Source organism: Hippocampus guttulatus, chromosome 16 (assembly GCF_054856545.1).
Source record: "Hippocampus guttulatus isolate MCC_2025c chromosome 16, RoL_Hgut_1.0, whole genome shotgun sequence".
NCBI lineage: Eukaryota > Metazoa > Chordata > Actinopteri > Syngnathiformes > Syngnathidae > Hippocampus > Hippocampus guttulatus.
Window position 1 is genome coordinate 5,517,304 of NC_141276.1, and position 15,200 is coordinate 5,532,503.

Here is a 15,200-nt window from a genome sequence, read left to right on the forward strand (position 1 = left end):
GTCCGTTTCTCCGTCTAGACAGACATTACTGATAATCTGTCCGCAAAACCAACCAAGCAAGGGGCTCGGGTGCAAAGTGGACGCAGCTGTTTAAAGCAGGTTAATTTTAACAGTAATCTCTACTAAATCCATCCTGCCCCCCCCCGCCCCCCCCCCCCCCCCCCGCAACACACACAGAACCCACAATGGTCGATCTGGCTGCATGCATATCCAGGGTGTTGTTAGTTGCAGGCAGCCACTAGAGGGAAGCCACCGCTGGGACACATAACTTTTAGGACTGTCACTTGACAGTTGCCGACATGGTCAACACCGCAGCCACACACACACACACACACACACACACACACACACACACACACACACGTCACCGCTGCTGGAAATTATTTTGAAAAGTTCACACACCAGAGCAGGTGCAGCTCGAGCGTGTGGATTGAGAATGACATAGCTGATGGTTGGTGGGTGGTCCATCATTGCGTACCCTTTAAAGTGCCAAAGACAACATAACATGGCAAAACTGCACCACACTCCCCCTCATAGTGTTTGTGTTAAAGTGGACTACTTGACCATGTGTGCCACACATAATGTGTGTATGTGTGTGTGTATGTGCCATCAGTTCAGGCAAGTCTCCAGTGCAAACAATGATCCAAACTGCTTCACTTCACACCTGCAATCAAAATGCAAACAAACCACACTTCATTGAAAAAAGTCACGATTTTACTTTGCCGTGCATTTAGATCCAAAATTTGCTCGTTATGATGAGAATATTTGTAAGAAACCCTCACATATATTCCACACTGAGATGTTCTGTTCAAGCTCAATTTCAATTGAGTATAAAAATTAATGGACTACGACAAATTTTATATCCCAAACGTACTGTTGAAGTGGACAAGAACCATACTTCATAGGAAAAATGGCAGATTTTTACTTTGTCATGCATTCTTATCCAAAATGTGATCATTTTGATAATACTGGTAAGAAATCTTCCTTTATGCTCATATTGTAAGACGTTCTGCTCAGCTTAAGTTTGATTTCAAGTGCATATATATATATATATATATATATATATATAACAAGCATCTGTCATAGGGACAAAAAAAGTCCCCATTTACGTTGCGGCGAAGCAAAGGCCAACATTTTCTGCTTATAACATCATCTCCTCTTACACTCACGCAGAATTCTTACTTTGTCACGCTGTACACCCAAAATGTGCACTTATCTAATTAAACATTTGTAAGAAATATAAACCCAAACTCACATTGTGACATTCTTGCTGAATTAAGTGACATTAAAATCGTTAAAGAATAAACCGCAATCCAGTTCAAATCATAGGAATTATAACGTAGCTGTCAAATCAAGGCGAAAAGGGGGGTTGCCAGATGCCGGGGACATCTGGAGAGGTGGGAGGTATAAAGTCGGCCGGGTGGGGTTCATCATCTGCATAACAAGGTCAGAAGCTGGCGAGAGACGGCTGCCGTGACACACATTCCCTCACAAACACGCTCCAATTAGCTCCCGTACGCGTCATCCGCCCTGTAGCATCCAAAGTAAATTTCTGACCGATTTTTTTTTCCGCAGCAGGAAAAGTGCTGCCGTGACAGGAGTGCCGTAATCTCAGGATGTCATTGATTGGCGGTATCACTAATTTATCCCTGCGAGCTAATCCAGAGCGACCAGGAAAGCGGAGCGTTCCACAATCGGCGATCATACCGGGGGCGTGGTGGGGCGCTCATTGAGGAAACTCACAGCTGACTGAGTTGAGTCAGTGACGGTTGCTTTTCGACAGCTTTACTTCCTGCGGCGATGACGACATTTGGAAAGGAGAGCGCAACCCCTCCCGCTCTTCATCTCCCATGTGCCGACCACAGCCGCTGGGAGCAATCAGAGCGGTCACGTCTGAGCTGCAGTAAGAGACCTCCTCCCTCTCTCCGAGCGTCCTCCTCACTTTCTTCTCTCCCTGCACGCTCCTCCCTTCTGCATCTGGGCAACACTCCCGCAGCCAGAGTGCCCGCGTATACAAAATTAGCTCATCTCCGCCTCTGTGTAATTACACCGGGCGAGATTATAACTTTGGTGCGCGCCGGTGACGTCACTGGGATGGACGAGAACGGGGCGTGGCCAACAAGGATGGAGCCCCAGTGTTTATTAGAGCGAGTGACATGGCTTGCCTGGAGTTTCCATTTGAGCTCATCTGGTTTCTGCATTCCTGCCATGCATCGGCGCTCCAAAGTCGTCCGGAGGAGGTGCGCCGAAGCCATTTAGGGAATTCTCACAAAACATACTCAAAATTCCACCTGGTGCGAATACGCACGAAGCGGTCGGCAAATCCATTCGGTTCGCCAACTGAAAGGACCCGAGAGTCCTTATTTCCCCATCCCCAAAGTCACCTCCCGTGACTCGATGGACTCACAGTAGCTCCTTTGAAGGGTTCTGGAAAAGCGGCCTGTGATCATTCAGAGAACGCAACTCAATTGCAGCAGTAGTCTGGAGGTAGATAAATCTGATCTTCCGGTGAAAATATTGATTGGACATATTTGATCCAATATAGGGAAACTTGAGACCCTGAAGCAACTTCGAATGGTGACTTGGCCTCTGTGTCGCTTCATATCAGATCATAAAGATTTGGAGTTGTTCTGGATGAAGACGAGCAAACGGACTTAAAAAAAATATTGCGGGATCATGGTATTAAAATTACAGCTCGAAAATGTTTTGTTTTAGTGTTTTTAATATTTGGGAAAATAAAAACAGTTCCCCCCCCCCTTGAACACAATTTTTTTGTGTTTTTAAACAAAACAGAATTTGGCACAATAAGAAATGTGTACCATGTCAAACTGAAAGAAAAAGAGAAAAAAGAAAGAAAGAGAAAGAAAAAAAGAGAGAGAAAGCACGCAAGAGAGAAAGAAAGACTAACATTCGACTTCTGTTTTCATTCTTAGTAAGTCACAGTATGCCATCACTGGTGAGCTATTTTTTCGAACAGACGCGTAGGCTGTTCATGTAGCCCTTGGGGCTAACTGGTACCCGCCGGCACCATGTTTTCATTTTTTTTAAGCGCAATAGACATGAATCGACATCGCAAAAAAGGCATCTGCGTATGCTCTCGTCTTGGTCCTTCCTCCCGCCTCTGTGCAACTGCTCACCCCTCCCCTCCCTGGTCAGACGAGAAGTAGAGGAAGAAAAAAAGCTGCTGGCCTCCTCCACTTATCTCCAAAGATACCGTTATGTTTAATGATCTATCCAAGCAGCCAATCATATTTCAGCGGGACTTTGACTGCTTCGGAGCCCCCTCAAAACAGAAAAGAAATGACCATTGTTGTTGACTGACAAGTTTTAGCAATAATTGAAACCTTGACTTCTTAAAATCATTGTGAACTGTCAAACCATAATCGACCCATGTCTACTTCTAATGTGAATGGAATGCGTCCACTATTAAGTAAGTGTTGGATTTGGTCTGCTCTATTTGCACCCCTGCCATTGAATTGCATTGTGGGGGAACCAAATGAGAATGTGATTAAAACAAACAAAAGGGTTGCTCGTGTGAAAGCAGGGATGGAACAAGATGGTGATCCAAGAAGCAATGACCTTTACTGGTGTAATGCAATAAATATGCCTCGTCGATCCCAATTAAGCGCCGTTTAGCTCGGGTATTAGCAGCAGCCCCCCCCACAGACAAACTGTCCTCTGTGGTGCCATGAGTGGCTTCATCCCTCAAGGGACGAATCATCCGGCATACACTAGGTGGCGACTGCAGAAGGAGGATGTGTACAAAGAACTTGTTAAATTAAAAAAAAAAAAAAATCAACTTTTAAGGCGCGTTTGACGGGCAAAGTTTTCCTCTTACAAGCAGATGAATCTGAACTAAAATGCCGGAATGTGCACACGGACAGGACAAAAGCGCAGTGCTGGAAAGGAGAAGACCAAAGAAGGCAAAGCAAGTGGGAGATCAAAGCTGGAAGTCAAAGGGAGAAAGTCAGCGAGGTGAAGCATTAAATCCATCCACTTGGCTTCTTTCTTAAGGCGTATTTGCAGTAAACAACTCGCCGAGCTGCCGACATCCTCATGAGAGTAGTTCTTTACTAATATGGCTCACCAGTGAAATTGACTTTGGGAGCATTCTAGAATACTTTGAGAACATTCCGGTTCATTTGAAGGCCGCTATGATCAACTCGGGTCTGTTTTGGGGCCATTCTAGTCCCCCTTTAGAAACATTCTGGTCCACTTTGAGGACACACCGGTCTAATTTAATGTCTATCTTGGGAACATTATGTTGTAGTTTAGGAACATTCACATCCATATTAGCCACCTTCGGTTTCACTTTCAAGGACATTCAGGTCCACTTTCAGCCCATCGAAGTCCAATTTGATCATTGGGTCCACTTTGGAAACATGCTGCGACATTTTGAGGCCATCTTGGTTCACACTGGAAAAATGGTCCCCATTAGGCATGAAGTGTACACAGTGGAACATTCTGGTCTACCTTGGGGACATTCTAGTCGACTTTGTGCCCTAAAATCGACCAGATGTTCAATCTGTCCACCTTGTTAGAGGTATTCTGATTAGTTCCATCCAATTTTTTTAACAAATCGACTCATCAAACGACGAGAAAAGTATGTATGCTAGCGTGGAGAAGACTCATCTTGACGCAGACACCAAACTGAAAAGGGCACAAACAACATCCTGCGAGCACTCTTGAGAATGTAAACAAAGGCGGCATTGTGTCGCAGCTACTCGTGCTAGCTTCTTTGTGGCTTTTGTTAGCTTCCCGCTAATCTCCATCCCATGACTCTGACTGTCAAAACAGTCTGCGAATAACAACAACAACAACAAGAGTCGGAACCGTATTGTCTCTTTACTTCATTTGTCTACTGGTCTTGCAGCACAACTTTGCAACCTGTTCCATGAGTGTTTGTGGGCATCAATTCTCTCGCCATGACTCATTGGGATTCTCTTCATTCCCTCTTCCTCCTCACCCTCCAACGCTGACATTCCAGTTTAGACTGCGGTGTTCCTAAAAAGCCTGGAGGGGGATTTAATGCTAATTCAGCGCAATGTAACCGTGATGCTGAAATGACAAGAAAGTGCAGACAGAAAGTCATAATGACCATAACAGACGGTAAAGTCCTCCAGAGAGTGCTAACAGTCCAACAGAATGCTCCTAAAGTGGATGAAAATATCTTCAAAGTGGACCAATGTCCTCAAATGTCCAAGAGTGTCCCCAAATATGATGACAATTTTAAACAGTGGACCAGAATCTCCTTTTAACAGACCAAAATGCGCTCAAAAGTGAACTACGATGTCCCCAAAGTAGAGCACAACGTTCTTAAAGTGGACAAGGAGGTCGTCCAAGAGGGACAAAACACTCCCTAAGTGAACCACAAAGATCCCAAAACCGGACCAAAATGGACCAAGCTGTCCTGAAAGAGAACCAGAACATTCTTAAAGTGGACACACACAAAAAGAAATCCCTAAGTGGACTCAGAATGTCCACAAAGAGTACCAAAACCTTCCCAAAGTAGACCAGAATGTTCCCAAACTGCACCAGAATGTCCTGAAAGAGGACAAGATTCTGCTCGAAGAAGGCCAACATGCCCAGAAGTGGATCAAAATGTCTTCAAAGTGGATCATGGTGGCTCCCACTTAACAACATTGACAGCAGCAAGGCAAGGGGGGGCTGGCTTTGGGTCGAGATCAACACACACACACACACACACGCACACACTCCAACTCCACGCTTCCAAACAAGACCAGACCTGTCCTTCTTTCCAGATTTTATCGAATAGCATCATCTTCCAAGCATGTTGGTTATGAGAACAAACGATAGTATTTTCTTTTTTTAAAGAGAATTAGAAGGAGAAAAAGAACAGTGTCGCTGATGAATCGCATACGCTGCCGTCAGCCGCTTCGCAGAGCCACGCAACAACAACAATGGCCGCTCGCCACGAGTCAACAATAACGTTGACGATGGATGTCCTTCGCCATGCCAGATGGTGTCAAGGTCCTCCCCATACAAACACCGCAGACCAAGGACAATAATAGAGCTGCAAACACAAAGACTGTGCGTGTGTATTCCATGTCCACAAATGATTTCCATCAATTGAACACAACGTTATTTAAATAGTGTCTTATGGAGCGTGCTCCTTTCCGTGAACGCATCAATCCACACAAGGCCCGGCAGGTTGGATCAATAGAGGCTTTTTGCAGCCAGGCGTTGGCGAGCAGGGCGTGGCTGCACTGATGCTGCGGAGGAGCACGGATGACGGGAAAACCAGCGAGTGCATTTGTGGATATCTCAATCCAGATCCTCTCTCTGGTCAAGAGATCAAGTTTCAACAAGCAGCATGAAATTTGGTAGCCACGTCTGTCACGAGGCCAACCACAAAAAGGTCTCAAGAAGCCACGTCCGAAAAGACACAGGAAGACTGCCATTTTGGGATTTCAAGCGGACATTTTAGTCTCATTTTCCTGTGGTCCTTTGATGACTTGCCCCCAAAATTATAACTTGTTGTTTTGATTTTTCTTTTGGGGGGGGGGTCAGTTGTGGGGTGTAGAATACAGCTCCTGAAGCTAGTTTGACTTAGCAACATGACGTTTAAAAGACATGACTGTATGAGTACACGCACAAGAATGAGTGAAACTCACAAATGAGTTTCAGTCCTGAAAACACACAGGAAGTCTGCCATTTTGGGGCGGTCTTAGCAATTTTTAGGGGTCCCATACAGAGGAACCTATCCAAGAAAATTTATTCAATTGCCACCAAATTTGACTGATATATGATTGGGATTTGTTCTCAATCTGAAAAATGATGAACTTCATTTTAAATAAAAACAACTGCTCGAAAAAAAATAATGTCTTAAAATATATATTTAGCAATTAAAAAGAAGACTGGTCACATTATCAACTGTCAACCCTGACATTGGATTGTTCCACTGTGCAACCGTCTTGTGTGTAAATCCTCAACTTAATTCTAATTACGATGAATGGTTTGTGTGTGTGTGTGTAAATGCACAAGCTGATGACTGGAAAAGCTTCTCACGCCTTTGCTCCTCCGCCACCTTCTCACCGTGGCACCATACTCACCTTCCTGCACGAGGCAACAGCTGTGTGTGTGTGTGTGTGCGTGTGTGTGTTTTCACGCTTATAGTGTTGACTAGCAGAAACAGTCCACACTAACATAAACGTGTCAAAACAGCATAATCAGCAATATTTTGTGTTCTGTTCTGTGTAAAAGGCAGGACAAATACTGCAATTTTGCAAGGTCTGCATGAAAGAGGCTGATGAATGTGTGGCATTGTCCGGACATAAGTGGATGTGTAATGGAAGAAGCAATTTTTCCAAGTGGACCAGAATGACCTTACTGTGGATAAGAATGTTCACCAATGTAATAGAAAGCTCGTGAATTGGACCAGATTGGTCAAAAGTGGACAAGTAGGTTCTCAAAGTGAATCAGAATATCACCAGAATATCATCAAGTGGACCTGATTGTCCATAAAGACTAAGATATCCTCAAAGTGGACCAGAATGATTATAAAATTGACCAGAATCTTCTCGAAGAAAACCAGACTGTCCCAAAATTCATACAGAGTGTGTTCAAAGTAAACTTGAATGTTCTCAAAGAGGACTAGACTACGAAAGTCTTTAAAGTGGACAGCAAAGATCCAAAGTGAAACAAAATATCCACAAGGTTAGCCAGAATAGGCCTCATGTGGACTAAAATGTCCCCCAAAGAGAATCAGAATGTCCAGAAACACAAAGTCCATTAAGTGGACCAGAGTGTCTGGGGTAAAATATTAAAGAGGACTACAATGTTCCATAAGTCACCAAACTACCTCTAAATTGAATCACAATGTCCTAAAGGCAACTAGAATGTAAATATATGGACCAGAATGTCACCAAGACTGAAATATCCCCACAGTGGACCAATGAAAATGTTTACATACAGCCACTCTAGAAGACATCTGAAAATAATCACCATGGCGATAACGTTGTGATGGGACATGAAGTGCAGTCATGACTCTTGAAAGTGTGTGTTTATTTATTTTCCAAAAACGTGACAAAACCACAAAAGAGCATTTTAGACAGCCGGATGGTATAAGTGCACAGGACACACGTGCAGGGATGGAAAAAACGACTTTCTAGGATGCCAAGAATTTAACGGAACATAATTAAAAGGATGCCATGCAATGCCAGACAGTCACACAACCGCTCCAAACACTCCGACTTTTCAGTCTTCATGTTACACACAAACACACAAGATCTTGTGATGTTGATCGCTTCGGTCACACTTCCCATCTTGTCATTTGCTGTGACGTCACGACCACACCACACATTTGGCTTTCCTCATCTTTGCTGTAACTACTACTTGACGTCGTGACAACATATCGTTTCGAAGACGCCGACATTAGACCCTCGTGACCCCGCATCCCGACTCGGGACGTCCCGCTCGGAAGACAAGTCGCATACCCGAGCCCAGTCCGCTCTGCCCGCCATGCAGCATCGAGACTCGGACAAAAGACTCGCCCTGTTCCCCCTGGGTCACTCCGGCCGGTGCTGCATTCAAATGTAGTCGGATTTGACAACATTTGGCGCCTAGAATTCTAATACAAAAGCTCAACACACAAAAAGTTAACGTCTGCGTGTTGAGGTAAACTGCTGTTAATCGGCTTAGGAATCACGTTCGGATCGGCGGCGGTGGCAGTACCAGCAGCAACGGCGGCGCGCCAGGGAGGGACGGGCTCACTCCCACCGTTACCTTCACTTCGCCCTCTTCCACGCACAACGCAACACAACGCGGCGTTCACTTACATGCAGCTCGGAGGAGTAGGGAGGTATTCCAACAAGGCAGAAGGCAACTCCATTCATTGGGCGGCGGAGGCTGTCGGATCACGGCCACGAAAGACGGTCTATTTATGCGGGGGTCTTCGGAACAACCGGGAGAAGGTCGACTCGTTTTATTCCGCTTCCTTCTTGTTTGCCCCCCACCTCCACCACCGGCCACTTCTACAACTACTTCCCCGAGACAATTCCCACTGTGCGTCTCTCTGGGCGAGCCGCCCCCTCCATTCCACACGCCCGCCCCCCTCTCCTTCTACTACTTTTTCTTCCCGGTCTTCTGTTGTTGACTGAATCCTTTAAAGCAGCGGCAAGTAACACAAAATCACCCCGGAAGTAAAGAGATCTCCCCTTTCGAAGTAAAGCAGTGGTTCACAATCCCAAGTGGATAGACTAGCCAATAATTGTACTCAAATTGGAGTACTGTTCCTCTAGACTAGTATTGCTACTCCAGTAATAGTAAGAAGTGTTCTTCCAAATAACACTGGTCAACAATTTTTTACTGGAATCTGCTCTCGTTTTTTTCACTAGCACATCAGGTTTTCATAATAATAAAAATAATATAATGACAATAATATAATGTGTAATATGTATTTTGTCACATTTATGAATCAAGGTTTATGTTCAGTCTATGGGTTTAAACACTCCCACGTGCTTGAAAAAGAGTTCAATTTATCAAAATCACTTTTTAAACATGTCGTGAATGTATATGAACATAAAAAACAATTAGCATGCGTAAAATGTACAGCAAATACTGTCCATAATGGCACCTCACGTATGTACACAGCGTCACTGACCCCCTTCCCCTTCCATGCGGGATGCACTACAATTGGGAGTCATTCTGGGAAAGGTGTTGTTCCCAAAAGTATTTTTAGACAAGCTGGGAATGCTTATTCATCACCACAATAGGAAGCTCAGTCCGCCGCCAAGTAATGTCGGGTACGACATCATCCCGCGTTGTCATCCGTGGCGCTTTACAATGAAAGCGAGAGCAAATTACAAAGGGGAATACGTTGAGGAGGCTATGAACTGGAGGGCCATGTGGCTACCACTGCATCAGCTAGACCACTCCAAAGACCAGTCCATAAATCTAAATTAAAGTTGAAAAAAATACAGTTCTGAAGTGCAGTTGTATTGTACTGAAAAGTTCAATACAACTGAATTGTACTCAGGAAGTGATTACTTCTCGCCGCACTAGCGGGATCCTGCGTACCCCAAGTGATACGTGTACCACACTTTGAGATTGACAGAACAACCCGAAGCTTGCGGTATCTCAAAACATTTGCACCAAGCTGTTTGTGCGTGTCAATGGCCGACACGAGGCCTCAGGCCAACATTGCACTTTAAATGCAAAGCTCGAATTGACAGCAATGTGAGGCGACACGTCCTGAACGTGTAACCCACCTCGAGGGGGTGGTCCCCCCCCCCCCATTCAGAGATGCCATGGGAGCCGTTACGTAATCCTACGCTCAGCCGGACGCTGTAAACAAGCATCAGAGCGTTTAGACGCTTGACCGCACACTTCCCTCCACTGGCAACCGCTCATGCGGGAGACCCCCCCCCCCTTCTTTTAGATGGTAAGGGGAGGCAAAAGAGGATGGGTGGGCGGTCAACCAGCTGAGCGGTTTTGGGGAGAGTGGCCTAAAAAAAAAAAAAAATCACAGTAAGGAATAGATTCCTTAACAGCAGTGACATGAAACATCTTCACAACAATAAAGTGGAAAAGCTGCCTCTGTTTTACAGTGGTTGTATTGTATAGCGTCACTTAATCTGACAGTTAAAATTACTAAAATGTCAGTTTAACGACCCTGTAAAGTGGATTCAGAGATTTGCCAGCGTGTGGGCTGGGGTTTTGCACTCAGAAAGCCTCGTCGACTGTGGGTTGCTCACACGCTACGGGGAGAGAAAGCGGAAGAGCGATGATCAAGTCAGACTTGTCAACCACTGTAGGAGGAGAAATAAAATACATCAAATAAAAATAAAAATGTCACTATTTTGAAGACTCATTTTTAGAGATCCATGGATTTTTTTTTTTAGGCCAATGCCGAATCTGATATTTGGCAGAATAACCGATTCATTGGCTGATTCATTTAAAAAATATACAATGAATAAAATAATGTATTTTATATGTTCCATTAACACAACAATAAAGCTAAGAATTACTTGCAGAACATTTCACTGTTTTACTAAACTCCTTTCATATTTACAAAACAGAGAAAAATCGCCCAATTTTGCAGAGGGGGGGGGGGTGATGTTTGATTGCTATTGTTTTTTTTCTTATGTTTTAATGTGCTAATGTACAAACAAAAAAAATGAACATCGGCAAAAATCGGCAATTTCTTTTCAGCTGATTTCTGCCTATTTTTGTTGATTTTTTTTCTCCCCGTTTTAAAAGTGCTAATATCAGCCATTTAACCGGCCCTACTCATTTTATCCGCTTGGCCATTTTTTAATGATTCACATTTGGCAGGCTTGTCAACAACACTCTTTTACTCTGTGGGATGTCAAATTGAGACATTTATTTTCACTTTAACCACCCACTGCCTATACGCCTAATAAAGAATTGTTTTACTCTATTTTAGTTGTATACTACCGTAGGCAATTTACTGAAAAAAAAAAGATATGGGAGTGACATTCCGGGCTATCCCGCCGTTCCTATAAACAGCATCTGTTGTTATAAATATCTCCAAATCCCCTGAAAACTTCCCCTTTCCTCTCGCCTTTCTTATGAGAACGAAAATAAACCCCGACGGTTAGTCATCCTTCCAAGAGCAACGCCGCTACTTTCCTACTACTTCAGAGTCACACCGCCGCACCTTTCGCAGCTTCACTTCCTGTCCACGCGGCGCCGTCACATCCTACGGCGATGGGACAATGTGACTCCCGGACTTAACATTTGTCCGGGAGTCACATTCAGGAAGCCGTTTGTCTCTTTATCGCAGACAATATTTACATCGCGTGACCTCGCCGCTTGAGTCGGTGAGTCAGGAGCAATTCCTTCATCGGTGTCATAATAATAACCCAGATGGAATGGGCAAGCATTACTGGAAACACGTGCCCACATCTGGAAGAATACGCCTGGAAAAGCAAACTGTCATGGGTCAGGCTATTCATATACAGAGGTCAAACATTCAAAAATTTGAAAGATTGCCAATACTGTATGTGAAATGGTTTATTTTAAATAACAAAATAATAAATGATATGGATTTATCGTTAGATTTCTCTATGAATTTCTTTGTCAAAATATTACAACTAATAAATCAACTCCCCAATTTTTTAAGCAAGAACGTGTGTTTATAATATGCACAGCGGAGGTGCCCAAGTCTGGTTCTTGAGATAAGAATCGATATCAGGCTTCTGCAAAGCTTGCTGATGGTGTGTTGGAGGAGGTAGACAGAAAAAAAAAAACGGATTTGGGCACACCTGTTCAGTAATTCTTGGGCGTCAAGGTATCCCTGTGCAACAGGGATTCTCAGTGTGCTACACTGGCTCCCTCTGGTGGTACACAAAAGAATCACAGTCTAAATACTGTTCAATTGTATTCGATTAGTACACTACATTGGCATTTAATCTATGAGATATACTGTATTTTTAACACCCTCAGATTAAAAAAAACTCAAAACAGATCAAATAAAACAAAACTTAAAAATTATATCTACTGAAAATAAAATACCATGAAATTAATCACAAAACAAATTTTAAACGGAGATAACACACACACACACATGCACACGCTAGCGAGGTACAAAGTAGTAGTGGTCATAGGTCATAGGCCAAAGTGAACCAGGATTTGTTTACTTCCTGGAGAGACGGGTGTCCTACTTTTCCGTCCCGGGACAATCTGCCCATTGTGCAGGCCTGCAGGCATACACCACAGTGGCCTCTGCCTGCATATTAAGAACACGGACGCTGTACTGTACTTCACACGCTAAGCAAAGTGTATAGTGATACCCTGACATACAAGTTTGATTTGTTCTTAGAGCAAGCTCAAAAGCAAATTTACTCAGCATATCTACTCATTTTTTTCCTATTGAAATCAACTGAAATGCCAAGAATCAGTTCTACTAGTGTTTCTAAAAAAGATAAATACTATACAGTATTGTAAAATGTGAATTCAAAAATAAATAATAAAAGCAGTGTATCCAAAACTCGATTAGATTATTTTTCAAAACAGTTCATCGCCCTCTTACTCCTCCGAACAAAATGAGAAAACATTCCAAAGAGTCCAAAGATGAGAGGCTTGGGACTTGATTGGGGGGGGGGGGGGGGTGCTCGGGGTGGAGTGGGGGTGGTCAGATTAGACCACCTGTTCCACCACGAGGCGCACAAACACACTCATTCTTCTCCTTTATCCTGCCCTCTCGCACATTTGTCCACATTCTCTCTCACCTACTCGGACAGTTGTAACTCATTGGGCGCTTCTCGACACTGCACACGCGCACCCTCAAGTGATCCTGCCTTATGAAACACTACATTGTGCATGGGTCATAATCGTACTGGGGTATGGAGACAGAGCAAGTGAACTCGTCTTGTAATCTTGCTGTTTTGAACCCTCCTGTTAGCGTGGTTCTTTTGTACAATTTGGTGCAGATAGTGTAAAACTGTATTGAAAAACGGGTCCTAATCTGGTGCTAAACCAGTGTTGAACTAGTTCTAAACTACTTCAATGGGCTAGGTAAGACTTGTGAGAAACTAGTCTTACAGAGGTATTAAAGTGGTGCATATTCGGGTGCTAAACTAGTTTCATTCCAACGAGTGAAAAACTGTTGCTAAACAAGCGTTGAACTAGTACTAAACCGGTGCCAATCTGGAGCTAAACCAGTTGCAAAGTAGAGTAAAACCAGCGAGAAACTAGAGTGGAACTGGTGGGAAACCGGTGCTTACCTTCTATCAAACTAGTATTAAACTAATGCGAAACTGCTTCTGAACTCGCAGGGAACTGGCATAAACTAGTGGTAAAACTGTGAGAATGTTAAACTGCTTCGAAACAAGTGCTGGACTCATGCTAAACATGTGTTAAACTGATGCTAATTCGGTGTTAAAACTAGCGCCAGACTAATCTTAAACTAGTGACAAATTGGTGTTTAACTATGTTAAACCCATGTGTGTGTGTGTGGGAGAGGGGGCACGTGACATTTTTTTCTCAATCCTGCTAACGACAACAAACAGCTAACAGTGCAAAAATACAATGCGGTCATGAAATTAATGCTAACTTTGTTGCTTTCGGTGGCGTAAACAAGCCAAGGGGGTTAACAGTTGCCATTCAAATGACTACATGACAATAAATGCCTCTCCTTCATGAAATGGAAGAGTCGCTCTCTCATGCTGCACATGGTCAGGCTGTCCAGGTCGACCTTAATAACTATTGACCGAAAAACTGCGCTTGACCCTAAGCAATGTTGACGTTTCAATCATTCCTTTGGCCGGTGCTCCTTTCCCCGCGCTTCGATGCAGAAGGATGTGGCAGAAAGAGGGTGCTGGCCCTAATTCTGTGCTGGACCGTTGTACTACTTTCCACATTCGCTCTAACTTAGCTTAACACAGACACTACTGTCCGGCTAAACCAGTGCCAAAAACGTGCGAGCGTTAAACGTGTGCTAACTTGTGCAAAACCATATTTCGAAGTCTCTGATGATGCAAGGTGTGGTTTACTACCACAGTATAGTGGTAGCTCGGCTAACCAGTTGGTTTCCATGTGCGCCTGCAGGAGTACTGCCTGGATAATGTTTACTCTCATGTTTCCGAGTATGTTTGTACTTGTGAGTCGTCTTCAACACGCACACCCACAGAAAAGGGAAACACAAGGCAAGGATAAACCTTGAGCGGACTTGCTGCTAAACAACAATCATAATTCGGAGTCACATGACTCACAGGAAGCGGCGTAACCATATTCGGCATAACCATATTTGGCCATGACGTCACTATTCTGCACTCAGATGACAGCAGTCAGCAACTTATAAATAGCGTTTAGCTTCCTGTGCGCTATATTGTCCTGTAAGCTACACCGCTATTGTTTTGTTGGCAATCGAAACAACGAGACACCATTTTAGCTATATCTGCACAAGCTAGTACATGCATAGAAAGATTAAAAAAATAAATGAAAATAACATTTCACAATGTTGGGACCAATCAATTAGTTGTGTCTGAGGAATCAGACGATTTCAGACTGTCCTTGAGACAATACCAGACCCTGACCCCTTGGGTAGATAGACAGACTCACACCAAACAGCATTTTGTAGCATTGGCTCCATAGTATAAAGTACATTAAAATATCATTAACATTCTAAATGAAAATGCATTGGCTAATGCAGCACATGGTATAATAAATAAGAAACATGTAACACTATAAAGGGTGCACTGACAGATTCAAGATAT

General features: G+C 43.7%; 1 protein-coding gene across 2 annotated transcripts in view; it reads right to left on the reverse strand.

Moving 5' to 3' along the window:
* The window catches only part of arhgap23a (Rho GTPase activating protein 23a), a 46,107-nt gene that overhangs the window by 30,054 nt on the left and 853 nt on the right, over positions 1 to 15,200 (reverse strand). The window contains exon 1 of one of the 2 annotated variants that reach the window (XM_086132246.1): positions 8,799 to 9,069. The exons of the other annotated variant lie outside the window; for it this stretch is intronic. Within the exon in view, the coding sequence (XP_085988372.1) occupies positions 8,799 to 8,855 (57 nt within the window). The 5' untranslated portion in view covers positions 8,856 to 9,069. Of the gene's footprint in view, positions 1 to 8,798; positions 9,070 to 15,200 lie in introns of those variants that run through there. 2 annotated transcript variants of the gene reach the window in all.